General features: G+C 38.8%; 1 protein-coding gene across 1 annotated transcript in view; it reads right to left on the bottom strand.

The window, feature by feature from the left end:
• Window positions 1-22,416, bottom strand: part of ASB7 (ankyrin repeat and SOCS box containing 7) — a 56,528-nt gene extending 34,112 nt beyond the window's left edge. Inside the window, exons 1-4 of the mRNA XM_060096919.1 lie at window positions 21,990-22,416; window positions 21,725-21,819; window positions 14,963-15,087; window positions 12,789-13,050 (exon numbers count right to left, since the gene is read on the bottom strand). Of these exons, the coding sequence (XP_059952902.1) occupies window positions 12,789-12,999 (211 nt within the window). The 5' untranslated portion in view covers window positions 13,000-13,050; window positions 14,963-15,087; window positions 21,725-21,819; window positions 21,990-22,416. The remainder of the gene's footprint in view (window positions 1-12,788; window positions 13,051-14,962; window positions 15,088-21,724; window positions 21,820-21,989) is intronic.
• Between the last annotated feature and the right edge of the window lie 174 nt (window positions 22,417-22,590).

Genomic DNA, 22,590 nt, shown 5'->3' with positions numbered 1-22,590 from the left:
CACCAAGACACATATTAATCAAACTGTCAAAAATTAAACACAAAGAAATCATATTAAAAGCAGCAAGGCAAAAACAACAAATAACACACAAGGGAATCCCCATCAGGATAACAGCTGATCTCTCAGCAGAAACTCTACAAGCCAGAAGGGAGTGGCAGGACATACTTAAAGTGATGAAGGAGAAAAACCTGCAACCAAGATTACTCTACCCAGCAAGGATCTCATTCAGATTTGATGGAGAAATTAAAACCTTTACAGACAAGCAAAAGCTGAGAGAGTTCAGCACCACCAAACCAGCTTTACAACAAATGCTAAAGGAACTTCTCTAGGCAAGAAACACAACAGAAGGAAAAGAACTACAATAACGAACCCAAAACAATTAAGAAAATGGGAATAGGAACATACATATCAATAATTACCTTAAATGTAAATGGACTAAATGCTCCCATCAAAAGACACAGAGTGGCTGAATGGATACAAAAACAAGACCCATATATATGCTGTCTACAAGAGACCCACTTCAGACCTAGAGATACATACAGACTGAAAGTAAGGGGATGGAAAAAGATATTCCATGCAAATGGAAACCAAAAGAAAGCTGGAGTAGCAATTCTCATATCAGAAAAAATAGACTTTAAAATAAAGACTACTAGAAGAGACAAAGAAGGACACTACATAATGATCAAGGGATCAATCCAAGAAGAAGATATAACAATTGTAAATATTTATGCACCAAACATAGGAGCACCTCAATACATCAGGGAAATATTAACAGCCATAAAAGGAGAAATCGACAGTAACACAATCATAGTAGGGGACTTTAACACCCCACTTTCACCAATGGACAGGTCATCCAAAATGAAAATAAATAAGGAAACACAAGCTTTAAATGATACATTAAACAAGATGGACTTAATTGATATTTATAGGACATTCCATCCAAAAACAACAGAATACACATTTTTCTCAAGTGCTCATGGAACATTCTCCAGGATAGATCATATCTTGGGTCACAAATCAAGCCTTGGTAAATTTAAGAAAATTGAAATTGTATCAAGTATCTTTTCCGACCACAATGCTATGAGACTAGATATCAATTACAGGAAAAGAGCTGTAAAACATACAAACACATGGAGGCTAAACAATACACTACTCAATAACGAAGTGATCACTGAAGAAATCAAAGAGGAAATTAAAAAATACCTAGAAACAAATGACAATGGAGACACGACGACCCAAAACCTATGGGATGCAGCAAAAGCAGTTCTAAGAGGGAAGTTTATGGCAATACAATCCCACCTTAAGAAACAGGAAATATCTCGAATAAACAACCTAACCTTGCACCTAAAGCAATTAGAGAAAGAAGAACAAAAACATCCCAAAGTTAGCAGAAGGAAAGAAATCATAAAGATCAGATCAGAAATAAATGAAAGAGAAATGAAGGAAACAATAGCAAAGATCAATAAAACTAAAAGCTGGCTCTTCGAGAAGATAAACAAAATTGATAAACCATTAGCCAGACTCATCAAGAAAAAAGGGAGAAGACTCAAATCAATAGAATTAGAAATGAAAAAGGAGAAGTAACAACTGACACTGCAGAAATACAAAAGATCATGAGAGATTACTACATCTATGCCAATAAAATGGACAACCTGGAAGAAATGGACAAATTCTTAGAAGAGCACAACCTGCCAAGACTGAATCAGAAAGAAATAGAAAATATGAACAGAACAATCACAAGCACTGAAATTGAAAGTCTGATTAAAAATCTTCCAGCAAACAAAAGCTCAGGACCAGATGGCTTCACAGGCGAATTCTATCAAACATTTAGAGAAGAGCTAACACCCATCCTTCTCAAACTCTTCCAAAATATAGCAGAGGGAGGAACACTCCCAGACTCATTCTACGAGGCCACCATCACCTTGATACCAAAACCAGACAAGGATGTCACAAAGAAAGAAAACTACAGGCCAATATCATTGATGAACATAGATGCAAAAATCCTCAACAAAATACTAGCAAACAGAATCCAACAGCACATTCAAAGGATCATACACCATGATCAAGTGGGGTTTATTCCAGGAATGCAAGGATTCTTCAATATATGCAAATCAATCAAAGTGATACACCATATTAACAAATTGAAGGAGAAAAACCATATGATCATCTCAATAGATGCACAGAAAGCATTCAACACAATTCAACACCCATTTATGATAAAAACCCTTCAGAAAGTAGGCATAGAGGGAACTTTCCTCAACATAATAAAGGCCATATATGACAAACCCACAGCCAACATCGTCCTCAATGGTGAAAAACTGAAACCATTTCCACTAAGATCAGGAACAAGACAAGGTTGCCCACTCTCACCACTCTTACTCAACAGAGTTTTGGAAGTTTTAGCCACAGCAATCAGAGAAGAAAAGGAAATAAAAGGAATCCAAATCGGAAAAGAAGAAGTAAAGCTGTCACTGTTTGCAGATGACATGATACTATACGTAGAGAATCCTGAAGATGCTACCAGAAAACTACTAGAGCTAATCAATGAATTTGGTAAAGTAGCAGGATACAAAATTAATGCACAGAAATCTCTGGCATTCCTATATACTAATGATGAAAAATCTGAAAGTGAAATCAAGGAAACACTCCCATTTACCATTGCAACAAAAAGAATAAAATATCTAGGAATAAACCTATGTAAGGAGACAAAAGACCTTTATGCAGAAAATTATAAGACACTGATGAAAGAAATTAAAGGTGATACAAATAGATGGAGAGATGTACCATGTTCTTGGATTGGAAGAATCAATATTGTGAAAATGACTCTACTACCCAAAGCAATCTAGAGATTCAATGCAATCCCTATCAAACTACCACTGGCATTTTTCACAGAATTAGAACCAAAAATTTCACAATTTGTATGGAAACACAAAAGACCCCGAATAGCCAAAGCAATCTTGAGAACTAAAAATGGAGCTGGAGGAATCAGGCTCCCTGACTTCAGGCTATACTACAAAGCTACAGTAATCAAGACAGTATGGTACTGGCACAAAAACAGAAATATAGATCAATGGAATAGGATGGAAAACCCAGAGATAAACCCATGCACATATGGTCACCTTATCTTTGATAAAGGAGGCAGGAATGTACAGTGGAGAAAGGACAGCCTCTTCTATAAGTGGTGCTGGGAAAACTGGACAGGTACATGTAAAAGTATGAGATTAGAACAGTCCCTAACGCCATACACAAAAATATGCTCAAAATGGATTAAAGACCTAAATGTGGGCTTCCCTGGTGGCGCAGTGGTTGAGAGTCCGCCTGGCGATGCAGGGGACACGGGTTCGTGCCCCGGTCCGGGAGGATCCCACGTGCCGCGGAGCGGCTGGGCCCGTGAGCCATGGCCGCTGAGCCTGCGTGTCCAGAGCCTGTGCTCCACCACGGGAGAGGCCACAGCGGTGAGAGGCCCGCGTACCACAAAATAAAAAAGACCTAAATGTAAGGCCAGACACTATCAAACTCTTAGGGGAAAACATAGGCAGAACAGTCTATGACGTAAATTACAGCAAGATCCTTTTGGACCCACCTCCTAGAGAAATGGAAATAAAAACAAAAATAAACAAATGGGACCTAATGAAACTTAAAAAGCTTTTGCACAGCAAAGGAAACCATAAACAAGACCAAAAGACAACCCTCAGAATGGGAGAAAATATTTGCATATGAAGCAACTGACAAAGGATTAATCTCCAAAATTTACAAGCAGCACATGCAGCTCAATAACAAAAAAGCAAAGAATCCAATCGAAAAATGGGCAGAAGACCTAAACAGACATTTCTCCACAGAAGATATACAGATTGCCAACACACAGATGAAAGAATGCACAACATCATTAATCATTGGAGAAATGCAAATCAAAACTACAATGTGATATCATCTCACACCGGTCAGAATGGCCATCATCAAGAAATCTTGAAACAATAAATGCTGGAGAGGGTGTGGAGAAAAGGGAACACTCTTGCACTGCTGGTGGGAATGTGAATTGGTATAGCCACTATGGAGAACAGTATGAAGGTTCCTTAAAAAACTAAAAATAGAACTACCATATGACCCAGCAATCCCACTACTGAGCATATACCCTGAGAAAACCATAATTCCAAAAGAGTCATGTACCATAATGTTCATTGCAGCTCTATTTACAATAGCCAGGAGATGGAAACAACCTTAGTGTCCATCATCGGATGAATGGATAAAGAAGATGTGGCACATATATACAATGGAATATTACTCAGCCATAAAAAGAAACGAAATTGAGTGATTTGTAGTGAGGTGGATGGATCTAGAGTCTGTCATACAAAGTGAAGTAAGTCAGAAAGAGAAAGACAAATACCGTATGCTAACACATTTATATGGAATCTAGAAAAAAAAATGTCATGAAGAACCTAGGGGTAAGACAGGAATAAAGACACAGACCTACTAGAGAATGGACTTGAGGATATGGGGAGGGGGAAGGGTAAGCTGTGACAAAGTGAGAGAGTGCCATGGACATATATACACTACCAAACGTAAAATAGATAGCTAGCGGGAAGCAGCTGTATAGCACAGGGAGATCAGCTCGGTGCTTTGTGACCACCTGGATGGGTGGGACAGGGAGGGTGGGAGGGAGGGAGACGCAAGAGGGAGGAGATATGGGAACATATGTATATGTATAACTGATTCACTTTGTTATAAAGCAGAAACTAACACACCATTGTAAAGCAATTATACTCCAATAAAGATGTAAAAAAATATATATTACTGCTCGTTGACAACGCACCTAGACATCCAAGAGCTCTGATAGAGATATACAATGAGATTAATGTTGTTTTCATGCCTAACACAATATCCATTCTGCAGTCCGTGGATCAAGGAGTAATTCTGACTATGAAGTTTTATTATTGAAGAAATACATTTCCTAAGGCTACAGCTGCCATAATTAGTGATTCCTGTGATGGATTCGGGCAAAGTAAATTGAAAACTTTTTGGAAAGGATTCACCATTCTAGATGCCATTAAGAACATACATGATTCATGGGAAGGGGACAAAATATCAATATTAACAAGAGTTTGGAAGAAGTTGATTCCAACCCTCATGGATGCCTCTGAGGGGTTCAAGACTTCAGTGCAGGAAGTAACTGCAGATTACTTAGCAAGAGAACTAGAATTAGAAGTGGAGCCTGAAGATATGACTGAATTGCTGCAATCTCATGATAAAATTTTAACAGGTGAGGAGCTGCTTCTCAGGGATGAGCAAAGGAAGTGATTTCTTGAGATGGAATTTACTCTCAGTGAAGATGCTGTGGAGGTTGTTGAAATCACAAGAAAGGATTTAGAATACTACATAAACCTAGTTGAGAAAGTAGCAGTAGGGTTTAACAAAATTGACTCCAATCTTGGAAGCAGTTCTGCTGTGGATAAAATGCTATCAAACACACTGCATGCTACAGAGAAATCATTCGTGAAAGGAAGAGTTAATCAATGGTGGCAAACTTCATTTTTGTCATATTTTAAGAAATTGCCACTCCAGCCGTCAGCGACCACCACCCTGGTCACTCAGTAGCCAACAACATGAGGGAAGATCCTCCACCAGCAAAAAGATTATGACTCACTGAAGGCTCAGATGATGGTTAGCAATTTTTTAGCAATAAAGTATTTTTTAACTAAGATATGTACATTGTTTCTTTAGACACTGGGAAACCAAAAAATTCATGTGACTCCCTCTGTTGCAATATTCGCTTTATTGGGGTGGTCTGGAACCAACCTTCAGTATCTCTGAGGTATACCTGCTGCCACACTTGCTATAGACAGCACAGGTTTAGGTTAAACTAAAGAGAGCCTCACTTTTTTTTTCCCCTTTTGGAATATAGACAGTATTAGCAATTCAGGTCAAACTTGCGCATTTCCTCAATGAAACTGGATTTCTCCCAAGCAGCAGCAAGCAAACTTCACATACCTGCTCCACAACCAGGCTTCCCCCTGTGGTCACATGGCTGTCACCACAGCACAGAGACAGGCAACCTCTTAGCTCTGAGTTTTGATAGCTCTGTGTGATCACTCATTGGTGGTTTCATGGTGCAGGTGTACACATTGAATTATAAGATCTGCTCCTTTAATGTACGTGAGATTAAAATTTTCTGGTAGGGTAAACGGCTGATATTAAACATCTATATCCTTCCTTCTTTTCAATTGCTTTGGCTATCTTTCCCTTGCTCATTCAGTAAATGACAACTCTTTTCTTCCTGATCCTCAGCCCCCAAACCTCAGTTATTCTTAATTTCTTTCCCTCTCACCTCATAGCCAATCTATCAGCACATACTGTTGCCTCCATTTTCAAAATATATCCAGAATCCGACCACTTCTCAACACATCCACTGCTATCATGTAGCCCAAGCCATGAACATCTCTCACCTGAACTGTTCCAAAGCGTCCGGACAGGTTTTCCTATTTCTCCCGTGCTCCTCCACAATCTATCTTCCTCAGAGCAGCCAGAGCCCTTAAGTAAGTTCATATTGTTCCTCAGTTGAGAAGTATTCAATGGCACCCCCATTCTCACTCAGAACAAAGTCCAAAGTCTTTTCCATGCCTTCTAGGAGCTACAGAACATGTCAGCTGACTCTCTTTAGCCCTGTTTGCCCCCCCCCCCATTATTCTGCTCCAGCCACCGTCTTCCTGGCTTTTTCTTGAAAGTGCTAAGCATATTCCCAGCCTAGAGTTTTTACTTTAACACTTTTCCTTTAACGCTTTTCTCCCAGATACACACACGGTTTGGTCTTCGTTTCTTTCAGGCCTCAGCTAACATGTCATATTAGAGGCCTTCCCTGAATACCTCATTTAAAACAGAAGCCTGTACCTCTTTATCCCTTCTCTGCTTCCTTTTTCTTCATGACTTGATATCATATATTTACTGTCAACTACTGAAATGTAAGTGCCATGACGACAGGGACTTTATTTTGTTACTGTATTCCCAGCCCTCAGAACAGTGCCTGGCACATAGCAGTGCTCAACAAATACGTGTGGGGTGCAGGGAGATGAGGCTGCAGTCCTGACCAGGCAGCAGTGCCTGAGGCCTTGGGCCCTTTCCCTAAGCTCCCAATACTACAACCACTGAGCTTTCTACAACACACAGCTGTTTCTCCCACTCCTCTGTCAAATGGCTCACCACCGTCCCCAAAATAAATGACCAGATATGCTCCAATCATACTGAATTTTTTTCAGTTCCTAAAACCAAACATGCTCCCTTTCTTCTTCAGCCCTTTACTCAGTGTCTTCTGTGTTTGAAAGAACCCCACACCTCCACCCTTCCAGCACCCCATGCAGGCTCACCTTTCAAGACCTTGATGCAAACCATGTCTTCTCTAGTAAGCCTTCCATGCCACTCCCACCACCTTTACCCCAGCAACTGGGGTGGTCTTTTATACACGGCGCTTAGCTCACTCTGCTGGGACTGCATTGTTTTCTTACAGGTCATATAGAATCATGGTTAAGACAATGGGTTTGAATCCTGACTCTGCAATTTATGAAGTGAATGACTGAGCAAATTACTTACCATCCTGTGGCTCCGTTTTCTCAGTGGAAAAATTACTACTTACCCTCACAGAATAGTTGTGAAGAATTAGGCTGATACTAAATGCTCAACAAATGTTGGCTACAAATCCATCCACCCACTAGACTATGAAGTGCCAGAAGGCGAGCACGATGATTACGTCCATATCTCAGGGCCTGGCCAGAGCCTGGCATACGTTACGTGCTCAATCAATATTTGCTGAATAAATATAAGAATAAGTGACCAACTGGCCACCTCATCCTCATCTAACTATCTATATGAATTCTATCTCAGGCACAGAGGTCGGGGAGGGGAGAGGGAGGGAAAGAGGACGGTGAACCCTTGTTTCTTGTGCATTTCTTTGCTCACTTTCCCATATTTGAATCTTTGACTGCATTTCACCTTAATGTCCATCACAAAATAAACGTATTAACAGGAGGGGACCAATCTAACTGGAAGTTTATAAGCTCTTAAAGAAACTGTGGTTTAAGGAAAAGAGCAGGTATGATGAATTCAGAGACTTTTCTAATCCCACCTGGCCCATTTTCAATCAATATTTTTTAATAAAAAGAAAAGCATCAGCCTTGTCTCTGTAAGGCTGGGGAACAATTATTTTAGATAACTGGTGTTTGTTTCCTCTTTCTCTCTCTCATTGAGAACAATACAGATATGGGTTCTGTCCTCATGAAGCCTCAGACTAAGAATAGAATTAAATAGAATACTACAAAAATAATTTATTATGCTTGTGATAGGAACTACAATAACAAGGTACAGAGCCCGATAGTATCACATGATAGAGGGATCTGACCAAGTCCGGATGGTAAGGGAAGGCTTCCCTGAGAAAGTGTGGGGAGAGGTGAGGGAGATGCAGGCAGGAGCCAGGCGAAGGTGGCAGCAGTGCAGGGAGCAGGGGGACCCCAGCAGGTCCTGGGCACAAGCCTCTGAGCTCAGTGAGTCTGAAAGAACGCAGATGGGCTGTGGCTCAAAGACAAGCTGGGAAGATATCGCCGAGGAGCAGAGACTGCAGGGCTGTGTAGGTCACATTAAGGGCTCAATATTGTCCCAAGAGAAGTGGGAAACCACTGACGGATTTTAAAAGGAAATAGTTTAATTGTCATTTTTAACAGATCGCTCCATTTAGAGACTGGTTGGAAGGGGGCAGTATTGGAAGCAGGAATGAAAGAGACATCATAACCGTCCTGGTGAGGAACAAGGTTTCCTTGCCCAAAGGTGGGGCAGTGCCTCCAACGAAAGGAAGTGAAAAGATCTGACAACTATTTAGGAGGCTGGTTTCTAGATTTCTGGCACAGCAGTCATAGGCTGTAGTGCCATCTACTGCAAAAGAACACGGTCAAAGCAGCAGCTCGTGCTGCGCTGTGCTGTGAGCCACAAGTGTGGAGAAGCTGAACAGGCAGCTGGGTACACTGGTCTAGAAATCAGAAGCCAGGCCTAGACTAAATACAGAGCAAGTCTAAGCATCACATGTGGCCAAGGGGAGCAAGGAGGAGGAAGTCTCCTCTCCTATTTGTGTTTCCAAATCGATACACAATGTGCTATTAAAAACTACTCCCTAAATCTCTTATTGTACTAGGGTAAAAGGAGGAAGTAAAAGGTGCTATACAAGAATAAGTGAGGGGCTTCTGCAAAATATGTAATTTTGTTGTTTTAAAATTTTATAGGGAAATGTAAAGTGCTAAGAATAGCCAAGACATCCTTAAAGAACAAGGAGAGGAGATTTGCTCCCCCAGATATTAAAACTTATTAGAGAATAATAATAATTTACAACAATATTATACTGACCCAGGGATATAACAACAGACAATAGAACTAATGGAACCATGTGTATATAAAAACTTTATACCTGAGTTGGCAAGACATAACAATGAGGAAAGAAAGGATGATTTAGGCTACCTTTATGTATGAAATTGTACCTGACCACCTCATGTTATACACCAAAACCTAAATGCCATGAAACATTTTAGAAAAAAATATAGGCAAATAATGACCCTGTGGTATGATGTACAAAAAGCACAAACTATAAGCCAAAAGAGAAACACAGTTTACCTACTAAGAATGCAAACTTCTGCCCACAAAAAACAAGCAAAACAACAATGTGGAAAAGCCACAAGCTGGGAGAAGACTGTTGCAACATATAACTAACAGCAGAGAATACATAAACAACTCCTACAAGTCATAAGAAAAAGACAAGCAAGCAGCCCAGTCTTGCAATGCTTTGTTACTCATATGTCATTTTCGGGAAAAAAGGAGGCAAGCAAATCACACAGAGGAAGAGCAAACCACTTAGTGACACACTCCTGGCAAAGGCAGGGGGCTGGGCACCCTCCCACCTGGTTAAGGGCAGAGCCATTAACAACCTTCTTTGGAGGACAATTTGTCAATATCCATCAAAACAACAACAACAACAACAAAAATCTAACAACCCTTCGATGTGGCAATTATACTTCTTGGAATTATCCAAGAGATAAATTCACATATGTAAAAAGATTAGTCAAGGACATTCTCTGTAATACTGTTTCTAGAAGCAGAAAAATGAAAAATTAGAATGTTCAACAATGGGGAGTAAGTTTAAATAAATTACATCCATACAATGGAATCAATGACAAGGAACTATCACTTAGAGAAACCGTTTTGTGAAAAAAATCAAGATGCAGAACAGACAATTAACAAAAGAGAAGCAGGCTAGAAGATGGAGGGTGGAAAATATGCATACTTATATGCACAGACTATCTCTGCAGGGACACAGAAGAATCCAGTAAGAGTGACTGCCTCTGGGAAGGAGAGGAGGGGCCAGTGCTGAAGAGCAGACATTTCCCCCTCATTGAACAGTCCGTATCACCTTTCGTTTTGTTTTTAACCATGTATTTATATGTATGTGTTACCTTCTTAATAAAATGTCCTACTGAGAAAATTTCAGCCACTCAAAAAATAAAAAAGAATGGTTTAAACAAACGATAGTATATCCACAGTAATAAATACTATATCTAGCAGTTGAACAGAGTAAACCTATATGTATTAATACTGAATAGGTACAAGGTTCCTTTCTGGGGTAATGAAAATGTTTTAAAATTGGCTGTGGTAATGGATTCCCAACTCTATGAATACACTAAAAGCCACTGAATTGTACACTTTAAAAGGGTGAATTGTAAGGTATGTGAATTCTATCTCAATAAAAGCTGCTAAAAATATCTACATACACATACATACACAAAAAGAGAGAGGGGGATGGTGAGGAAACAGGATTCAGCAAACTGGGACCAGAGGCCGAATCCAGCACACCACTGGTTTTTATAGTTTTATCAGCACATGGCCACACTCATTCATTCACATATTGTCTATGGCTGCTTTCATGCTACAAAGGCAGAGTTGAGTAGTTAACAACAGAGACAGGAGGGCTCGCAAAGCCCCAAATCTTTACCATCTAGCCTTTTACAGAAAAAGTTTGCCAACCCAATATTGAAAAAGTCTTAAGTTATATACAGCTGAGCAAAAAATAATAGTTGCAGAATAATACAGTCAGTATGATATCATTTACGTTCTAAAAACCACACACAACACAATAAGACATATTTTCTATAAGTACATTTAGGAAATGATCTAGAAAGATAAGGACCAAACCAAACTCATACCCATGAGTTACTTCTAGGCAGGGGTAGGCAGGTTAAGGATTGGGAGTTGGCCAAAGGGGACTTTGGCTTTATTTGTAATTTATTTGAAAATATATTTTATTTGTTTTAAGGAGACAAGTTCATATATTACCTGAGTAATTGAACTTTCTTTCTAATTAATGTTTTAAATATTTTCAAAGCAAGGCTGGCAGAAACAGAAAAGTGACAGGACTAGGTAGAGTTTAAAAATGTGAGTTCTGATCTTGGTCTTAATTTTACTAAGCACTGCCAGAATTTTAAGTATTCTGATCCTACACCCGCTTCTTAGTTTTTTCAGATCTTTCTCCTGGCATTCCTCTTACATTTCTCCTTCGTTGCCTTCAGAGCTGAGGTTTTCAAGTTTCAAGGTGAAATGAGATATGAGCAAGGGCAGCAGGGAGGGATGGAGGATGGCTACAAAGGAGGCACAGGTTAGCAAATGGTGGTGTCCTGTCAACAGTCAACTATTTCAGGGATATAATTCTTATTTCAGGGCCACTCGGATGTGTGATGATTCCTAGTCTCAGGTTTAGCAGGACTTTGCAGTAAGTCCACGCTCATAGCCTTTGTATTCCTAGCTTCACATAATTCACAAGACCCTAATGAGAGCTGTGTGACTTCTAACATTTTCTGTACTTCAAATTAGTTTGCAAGTAAGTTTGACCAGTCTTGTAACAAAGTACACCATAGAAATGGAACTAAATGATTGTTAATAAGCAATCCAGGCCCTAGAATGGTACATAATGGATCCTGAGTCCCAACCAAGCTATTTTACACCATAATTTACAAAAATAATATGGGTACAAAGGACAAAATACACTTGTTCACCTTTAGGACAATAAATTAAGTGAAAATCTAATGGGAGAAAAAAGTAAATGACTTTAAGACAATTATTAGTTACTATTAATTACAGGAATGGACAGTTTTTCAAGCAAGAACATTAAATGTCAAATGTAGTTTCCAACTGCATATGTTTACACAAAGTTAGACCTCAGCTAACCAATCTTGTAGGATACCTAGAAACTATGTACAATTCTAGAAAAGGCAAGTGCTCTAAAACAGTAATAAAAGCAACTAAAATTTTTTTATGAAGAGGTAAATTCAAAAGATAGGGTGTCCTGAAGGCCATGGTATTGACAGGGGGCCTGCGCTAGCTCAGTTAGCTTGAGCAAGTCTCAAAAGGGGGAGCTTGAGCAACTCTCAGTTGTTGAGTCCACAGCCACTTCTGCTTCTGAAACAAAGCAACTGGACAACCTGAAGAAGGGCTGCTTTTAGTTGAAATAATCTGGGGAAATCTGGCTCTATAGAAACTAGAGTTACAAGGGGAAAAAAAGCACATTCAACAAACTGATTTTTTAGACAATCTGGTTTTCAACAAGACTCAGCATAATTTTAACACATCTTCACAAAGGAGACAATAAGAAGTCTAGTATTAGCAAAAAGAAGCATTAGAAATTATATACACAAGCACTCACATATTTTAAACTAAATAGAATTTCATTTTAAGTTTCTCCTTGGGAAAAAAGGGTTTGCTCCTAATAAACTCACCTCCATGTTCTAGAAATACGCGAACACATCTTTCCTTTCCTCTTGCTGCAGAGAAGTGAAGCAGGGTCCAGCCATTAGCATCCCGGCCATTTGGAGAATAGCCTTGTTCTAACATCTTTCGTACCGTGTGAACATCCCCGGCAGCTACTGCAGCTTGAATCTGCAACTCTTCCTGGAGTTCAGGGTTCCTTCGACAATGGTGGTGTAACATCCTAGCTAAGTCCACTTTTTACAAAGGATTCATTAGGTCACAGGGATCAACCTTGAAGGGTAGGCAGAATACATAAAATTTAGAATACTTGACACCTGACAGTGTGTTCATTAAATAGCACAGAAGTTTCCATTGCTAAATCATGTAAACTTTAGTGATGACAGTTCATACTACTACAACAAATTAACATGTATCAGTTTTGACCAAAACTTTCAGTTATTTCCCTAAGATTATAAAAGATTTCAAAAAGAAAGTGAGGCATAAAGCCCTAAAATGCCAAAACAGGAAATTTCCTCTGCAGCCTTTTGTAAACTCAAAGCAAATATCAATGAACACAACATTTATTTTAGGTAAAATGGAAAGTGATGCTGGGCAGCTGAAGATGGAGACAACAGAGGAAGCAAATGAGCACTTGTCTTAGGAGTTTGCATTTACCTGATGCACATGGAAAATTTAAGTTATAAACCATTCAAGGATTCTATCACAGATCAGCGAGTACATATCGAGTATCAAATGGACAATTCATAGACTAGGACTAAAGACCTCCAGCTATGAGAAGTAGTTTAAAATTTAAAAAAAGCAAACACCTTTAGGCTGGTCCCCTGAAGTATTTCAACAATACTTTATTTTTAGCCCCAAAGAGTGGAAAGTTGGGGGGAAGGGGCAGTGGGCGGGGTTTAAGTAAATTAGAGGAAAATGTGTAGATTATATTTACTTTCCTTTTGTTTCTGTCTCTCTTTCTATCCTCCCCACTTTATGTCCTCTGAGGCACGAATTACTACTCCTCTTTTTCTGCCACAGTTCTTTTGCACTTTTCTAATTTCCATTTTCCAGAAGTTTTATTCTACAAATACTCAAAGTAGCAAGATCATACAAAATATTTAAAAACTAAAGGAATCTAAACAGTCTGTTGATTAACCACATGAAAAAAGTAAAAGCAGTATATAGAATTCCAACACTCTCTAATAGGTCACAAAAGAGGTGTGTACTCAAACCCAATGTAAAATGAGATCATCTTCATGCAAACAGGAAAGTCCAAACTGAATTGGTGAAAAGTTACATCTTATATGTGTGTATATAAAAACTTTTTCAGTGCATTTTTTAGCTTTTAAATACATACAGAAACTTAAACTACATAATTCTAGGAAGCCATTCCATCTGGGCTAACTTTAAGGTATAGATTAAACTCACCTCCTAATTAGTAGCTTCCATTTCTAAAAATAAAAAATTATGTGAAAGTCCTTTAAAGACATTCTGGTCTCATATGTAGGTTAGACATCTTGGGATAATCTTGTTACCAATAATAGTTTACCTTGTAAAACTTCTCCTTATAGACTGTACAAAGGTCAACTTAAGCCTAACTTAGGTCATAACTTAGGTCATATTATCACAGCTTAATAGTATAATCACATATCCTACCTGGTTCCATACATAGAAAATGGTTATTACAAAACTCCTAAGTATCACTACTAAGTAATGTAATTTAAAAATATCAGGCTATCTCCTCAAGGAAAATTGGGAAATGAGAAATTTCCTGACAATCTGTTTTCTTAATAAATGTGATTTCCCCCATCTCTTCACTTAATTACTTTTTCAACTGACACTAAAATTAAGTCTCTTGTCTTAGAAATTTTAAAACCAAGAATCCTTTTGTAATAGGTTTTTGCTTATTTTTAGCATTATAAGGAAAGATGAAGACCATTAGAAGGAGTTAATAGAAACTACTACCATATACTCAAAACAGTCATCTTTAACAGATTTTTCTTTTTTAATTGGGATGATCACCTTGGCACTTAAGGCATACTATGCAAGGAAAAAGATTCAAACAATATCAAAACAAACCTGGATTTTCTTTTAGCAAGTGCTGTGTTTAGTATGAATTAGGTGATCTGAAGGAGAAATAAAAGCTAAATGGATTTTGCCCCAGAACAGCACAGATGACTTATGACCCTCAGTCACTTACCTTACGGGAAGAATGCCCCTTTTCCTGATACGTGGATTGCCTAATAACCATTGTGCACATACAGCATCGTGAGTAGGGGGCTCAGAGTGTGTCCAGATTCCGGTGTCAATGAGCTCTTTTTTAACCTAAAAATGAATGAAATAACAATCACAGGAAATTTTCTAAAAAAAAAATAAAGAAACATAGCTGCCTGAGTAGCCTACCTTTTGATGAGCTTATATTTTAGCACTTTACAACAAACTTACAGAGCAAAGAAAGAACTTAAATCAATTCTTAGAAAAAATTATCTCAAATCTACATTAACCCGCAAGGTGGTATAGGATATGACTTATTTTCAGGAATTTTTTTTTTCTATAAAGGCAGGTGTGTTTTTTTTTTAATGAATAAGGAAAATAATAAATCACACACTTGGAATTTGGATGCAAACACAAATTCTTCTTTTTACTCTATTCAAAATATATTTTCAGTACTGAATTACTTTTTAATTGGCATCGCAAGTTTCTTACTCTTTCTAAACAATTAAAATGAGAATATATCTGCATTCAATACAATAGGTGGCTAGGGTCAAAATGCAATCTATGACAACTAAAAGGAGATTTTCTTTAAATGCTGGTTCTTCGTACACACAAAAGGCATCACGTTAATAATTTTGAAACTTCTATTCCTTTATGCATACACCAAACTAGGTAAAAGATTAACAGTCTTGCCAGCTTCTCCATATGGATTCTGAAAAAATTCTCTACAACTAAAAGAATAGGGATCTTTCTCCACGTCAAATAAATCCTAGATCTGTGAATTCCATTAAGGTTAAGAACACAGGCAAAGTGACTTCCATGCATTACACCAGAATCCCTCTGGGAATTACTCACTGGGAGAACTGCCATCCCATATCAGTGGGGTGGGTGTGCTAATAAGCCCTCCATCACTTAAACAAGGAATGGTCAAGCTGCCTGGCAATCTGATAAGCTATGGAGAAAAGTGACAGTCATAGGTGGTGGTGGCTAAAGACCAGGATTTTCAACCAATCCAAATTAGTATGGTCTACTTTGAACCTTTCCTCTTTTCACACTTTATTTTTTCTTGTCAAACTTCTTCAAGGAAGGCCAAAGACTTTGCAAACATGCACTTGGAAATAAATAATATTTGGTTTAAAACTCTGCTTAACACTTCTAACTGAACTAGGCATGATCAGAACAACTCCTACATGGCAAGCTGTAAAAAATGCAATTATCCTTACAGAAATGGCTGATTCTAAGACTGGGCAAGAAATATAGAAGATGAGCCTAGAGCATCTCACAGTGCCAAAAAGCAAGGAAGTACTCCAAGAAAAATGCAATGATGGGGGTATGTCAAAGGGACAGAGGAGCCAACCAAAAGAGCTCAAGATGGAATAATTCGAACAAGAAGATAATCAAAGTACTATTAGAGTCTAACCCAAAGTACAGAATAAATATCAATAAGTCTGTATTGATATAAATAACTAATTAAATTTTAAAAGGGGGAGAAGAAATAAATCTCCTGTGCAAAACTCCAAATAACTTGTGTAAATTCTCCCCCCTCAAGGAGGTGGAGCACAACTCCTCTCTCCTTAAGTGTGACTTCCTTTCAAAGAGGATAGTATGGGGGAGGGGGGAGAAACTTTACAGTGGGAAACCTGAAAAACACTGCCTCAGCCAGGTGATCATGGTCAAAATCAAGAGTGCCAAGTCATGTTGTTAGTAAGATATGATGAGAATGGCAATTTACCTCTGTGCCCCAAAACCCACAGACCTAGCCTAATCATGAGGAAAATATCAGACTAATTCCAATTGAGGGGCATTCTACAAAATACCTGACCAGTACTCTTCAAAATGTCAAGGTTATCAAAAGCAAGGAAACAAAGAACTCTGAGAAACAGTCATAGCCAAGAGGAGCCTAAACAGACGACTAAATGGAATGTGATATCCTAGATGGGATCCTAGAACAGAAAAAAAGATATTAGGTAAAAGCTAAAGAAATCTCAATACAGTATGGGTTTTAGTTAATAAGAATGTTCATTACTGGTTCATTAATTGTGGCAAACGTATCTATTAATATAAGATGTTAATTAGGGGAAGGTGAGTGTGCAGTATATGGGAATTCTGTATTACCTTCGCTGTTTTTCCATAAATCTAGAACTGTACTAAAATAAAAAATGCAAACCAATGTCTCCAATGATGAGCCTGCAGCATTTCCACAAAGGAACATGTGATTACTTCACATGTGAGCTACACCTACAGTGCAAGAATGAACACCACTGAATGCCTTACTTCTAAGTGTGTCCTCAGTACTCCCTGCCTCCCAAGAAAAGTAGAGATGACCCTCTATGGTCTTGAGCCTTTAAGAGTCCTTGTTCTTGTTGTTGTTGCTTTCCATATAGCCATCACCACTTCCATGAATGCAGCGGAGTGGTGGGGAGGACATGTGAGGGGGGGGGTTGAGGAGAATATGAAATGGTATTAATTTATTAATAATATCAAGAAAGGCTTTGTTAAAAGTCAAAGTGACTCAACTATTTCTCTCTTATAAGAATGACGCACAAACAATAGTAACTTGTGATAATCCCACGTGGTCTGCTTCAGTTAGACAAATGAAAGTCTACTGAGTGCCTGACACATGCCTGGCATACTACTAGGCTTTGGCCACTCGTATCATCCCTGGGTAGAACTTTAATAGAGAGTTTTGCATACTTCAAATGAATCAAATACTCCTAGAATGGTTAAGATCCTTTTTCTCTTTTCTGACAATACCAAGCTCTATAAATAATAACCATAGGTTTAAACCAAAAAAGCGCTTCAGTCTTTATGGGAAAAAACAACATAGACACACATAACATGCACACATGACCCCTGTCAACTGCATATGTCAAATTATGAAAGCCAATGACTTATTACCAAAATATCCTAATAGTTCAAAGCATCAGACAAGTTAATTTCATCCTGATGTAATTTTATGAGAGTTTGCACTTACTAGAGTAGAACCATCCATGTATATATAAGTACAGGGGAAAAAGACTATTGAACTTAGTAAATATAATATCCAGTGGTAAAGTTACCTATTAAAAACTAAAAAGGAAGCTCAGAGATGAGAATGGAAAAAAGTCTATTCCCCCTCAAAAAGTGCAAGTTTGAAAGTCTGATAGCTCATGGTAGTGACCTATAAAATTAAAAAATATGGCAAAGGAGGCAATTTTCTAATAAACATATGTGTAATGTAAGTCGACTCAGAATGACTAAAACTCTAAGGGTGCAATCTTTAGAAATCCCATTCTAGGTTTCACAGTCAGAAAAAGAAAAAAAAACATACTAACAAGGAAGACTTCAGAATTATATATCAAAATGAGCTGCTTCCCAATGTATATCACTTTTATATAAGATTTTACTGCCCAATGTTAATGGTGTGTTTAAACTGTATGAATTTATCTTTTCTACTCTACACTTTTCTTACAAAAGAAAACAATCTAGGCATCCAAGCTTTTATACTGTTGACAATATTAGAAACTATAAATTTAGGAATTAAAATGTTGCCATCTAATTTCTATTATAGATGCCAAGTGAACCTCATTAAGCTAAAACCAAAGCTTCTTGCTTCATATACTTAAAAGAAATCTATATTCACAAAATAAAGAATAGCTATAAAACAAAATATATTTAAGATCTGTCTAAAATTATATAACTTCCACCAAATTTGCCCACATGTCCCCAGTTTCCTTTGGCATAAATGATTAGTCATTAATGGCTTTTTACATATTATTTTCACTAAAAGGCCACACATTTTTTTGGTTAAGTGACACACACTAGAACTGTGCTTTCAGATTTCACACAAACTAGAAACAAGATAACAGCTTGCTACTCAAAAAAAGAAATCAGCATTTCTTTGCAGAGTAAACAGAGATACAGGCTGGAAAGGAAATAAAATCAGCAACTCCAAGGATACTGGCTCTGAGGAGAGAAAAAAAAACAAAAAACAAAAAAACCAATAGTTTACAAGTCCTAAGAAGGAAGATGGATGCAGAAACACTACAATGCCCGAAGTGTGCAACGTGGGTGAGATGGATGTTAACGAGGTCTACTCGTATAACTAAGAGCCTGGAACCCAAAATGAAGTAGAAGTGTCATTTTAGTATCACTCAACAAAGCACCATAGTGTTTATGTTCCACAACAAGTGAGGGTATTCCTATTCCCTTCAAATTACTGGGCCTCCATATAACATAAGGATTTATTATCATGCAAGACTTACCTATAAGTCTCCTAAGTTCTAACAGAAAGACCAAGAAATTTCATGAAATGTGGACAAGGTAACAGAGGAAATTTCGTAATTCACTTCCCCAGACCCAATTCAAAGCATAAATCACAAGCACTATAAGTGATGAAGTCTTGTCAGTCTTATCTCATTAACCCATGTCTGGCATTACCACCTTAGCAACCTCATGTCGGTACCTAAGTTTGTAAGAAATGAGACAAGCATTCCACATAAGGCATGCCTTCTGTTGAGAATGAAATGAAAGGCTGAAAGTCACGTATTAGATATGCTTATAGAAACTACCTGACTTTAGACTTTTTAGGAACAGTATGTACTTCTGTGCTATCAAATAAAGAGATATTGTATGTGTCATAATTGTGAATGGCATCACTTTAGGTATGAAGAAAATAAGTACTGGCCATAGCATACTCAAAATGAAACACTTCAATTAAAATCAGTGATTCTTCCTATGTGATCATAAATCTTACTTGATTACCAAAAAAATTGGGTGTTTTTAAATTTTTTTTCCTTTCAAAACCATGCGAATGACAACAGAATTAACACAAAGTTAACTACCAGATTGAAAAAGATAAACTACCTAACTGGCCATGTTGGTAACGAAGTACTAAATTAAATATTTTACATGACTGGCATAACCTAGACCAAATACTCTCAATCGTGCTAATATTAGGAACAGATGCTGACAATTTATATATATTCTGTAATCTTAGAAAAATCATTAAAAGCTGAGAGGATCAATGAAACATTATTTAAGCAATGAGAATGAACTGACTGGAAACCAGAGGAAAGCAGTGTTCTCTCTTTACCTTACATACTTGACTCAGCACAGGTGGTAATATCCCTCAGAAATGAAAACATGCTAGAGTTCAATCTAAAGTATAAATATATTTAACTGAGAAGGCCTGAATAGAAAATACATAATTCATTTTTACCTTAAAAACATATTTCAAGTATTTTATCATTTTTTTCAAAGTTCTAAAGGAATCATTAGGCATTTCTCTAGTGATTCACATATTTAAATAATGAAAACCGCATTCTACCTAGCTTTTACTGAAATGAAGTGGACCCTACATATACATACAAAGGGTGCCCTAAATGTTCACTGTGTAATAGTCATCAGTAGATACTGATTTTAAATCCCATTCAGTAGCATACACTCTCATTTTGGTGTCCAGTTCCAGATCTCAAGAATATGCAAACCCTCAGAGCCCCTTAAAAGTCTCTTTAGCTATACCTTGACAATTAGAAGAATCAGGAAAGACATTAATTTCCTTTTCTGGAAGGCAGAAAGTCCAGTAAAACAGAGTAAGTCAAAGATTTCCTAACAACTGCTATTTTAAGTACTTCTTTGTACCTAAAATTCCCTAAACAATCTGAGATATTAAAATAACTCTGAGATTAACAAGTCACTTTATACTCCTGCTATTGCATGTTAGAGAAGCTATTCATTTGGCTAATTTCTGAATTAACTCTTACATAATTTCTCTGTTCACATCCCCTCTTTAGGACTTACATGAATGTCCTAAACCTACCTTTAGTGCATTTTCAGAGGCAGCAACGAAATACAGCAGCAGAAATGTGATCACATGAATTAGATGCTTAAATTTCAATTTAACAAATTCTCTGTAAGGGTTTTGAAATGAGAAATCTTATGAAGAGTGCCAAAATAAAACCCTAAATTCTAAACACACCAAAACATTATTTTGTTTTAAAATTCCTGACTGTCAAATGATTAACAAGATATTCCGTAAAGTTTTATAAGTATTAGAAAATGAGGTATAACAAATACGATTTATCTTTTTATAAGAGTTTCAGAGCCCAGCCATATCTGTCACACAGAAACACACAAAAGCCCAAAGAGTTAATTATACATAAGTGCTTCGGGAGGGAGTATTGCTTTCATACCATTCATACTACTAAGGTACGCAGATTCACTTTTTACTAGAGAAAAAAAAGTCACATTATTTTCTGAAACTCACAAATTTCAAGCTATTACTTTACCATCCTCTACCAAACCCCTGTCAGTTAGGTAACTCAAAAGATTTTCTGATGGAGGTAGAGGAAAGATGATAGGAAAGAACAGGGGAAAACAGAAAATTGTGGTTTAACTGAAAAGCAGAGTCATTCAGAACTAACAAGCCATTAACAAGGAACTGATGAATTCCTATGAGAGTAAGAGGGGCAGGGGGAGCTACAAAAAGGTCTCAAAGTCTCTGAGCTGGGTAAATGGTACAGTGCACCAAAAGATAATGCAAAACACGGAAACACACTGTACAGAGAGAAAGGGGGAAAACATGTTCCTGGGAAAGAGAAGTTATTAAAATGTTAAGGATTGGGGCATGGGCAGTGTTTTTGTTTTTGCTGGGAAACTTGGAGCCAGGAAAGGGTTGCATTCCAGGTAACCATCCTGAAAATAAAGCACTGCTTAATGAGTAGGGGCGAGGAATAAACAGTGGGGGAGGGGACGGCTGGCTTATTACCTTTATGGAGGATGCTGGTCAGAGGCTCGCTGCTGCTTCTCTGGTGGGTGGGCAGCCCCGTTCCTGCTCTCTCGCCTCCCCTAGCCAGCTCAAACCTGGAAATCAGAAACCTGTGAGTGATGCAGTACCCCGGGGGCGAGGAGGAGGGGGCTCTGAAGAAGGGGGAGCAGAGGAAGAGACTGGTAAAAGGCAAGCAGGAAGAAGCAGTGATTCTCCTCCCTCCCAGGCCAGCCCCCTTCCCCTCAGGAGAGGTAACTGACTTTACCTGTCTCCTCAGCTGCTGCTTCTCTTCTTTCTTTCAGCCTCCTCCACACTCACCAACTTCTCCATTGAAGAAACAGCCCAGGCAGGGCCGGACACGGGTGTTCTTGATCCTCCTTCGATGCCTCACGGCCCCAGCCCGGCGAGCATCCAGACTGCCGAGCAGACTGGAGGCGGCGGTCCTGGCCGCCGGGCAGCCTCGGGGCAGGGGTGCAGGGAGGAAGTCCCGGCTCGGGTGGGGGGGCAGTCCCCGTCTGAGGGCTCGGAGCAGGGGGCTGCCGCGCTCCGGGCCGGAGGCTCCCAGCTACGAGGGGACACGGGAGGTCTCGGGGCAGCGAGGTCCCAGGTCATTCAGGGTCCGAAGTGCCAGCCACGGGGGCTCCAGGCAGGGGGCTTTCGGGATGCACTTTGCACTGATCCACCCCCGCCCCCTCCCTCCAACACTTTGGGGTCACTGGGATGGGACCAAGCCTTTAGCGGCCAATCACCGGCCGCACTGGAGCCTGAGCCAGGTCCGGGGTGGGCGGGGGTGGGGGCTGGAGGCGACTTGGTTGGTTGGTTGCTTCCTTCCCTCCTCCTTACCCCAGCAGTACCCACCCCTTGCC

The sequence above is a fragment of the Mesoplodon densirostris genome, chromosome 4 (assembly GCF_025265405.1).
Source record: "Mesoplodon densirostris isolate mMesDen1 chromosome 4, mMesDen1 primary haplotype, whole genome shotgun sequence".
Lineage (NCBI taxonomy): Eukaryota > Metazoa > Chordata > Mammalia > Artiodactyla > Ziphiidae > Mesoplodon > Mesoplodon densirostris.
This window is presented reverse-complemented; position numbering and strand designations above follow the sequence as displayed.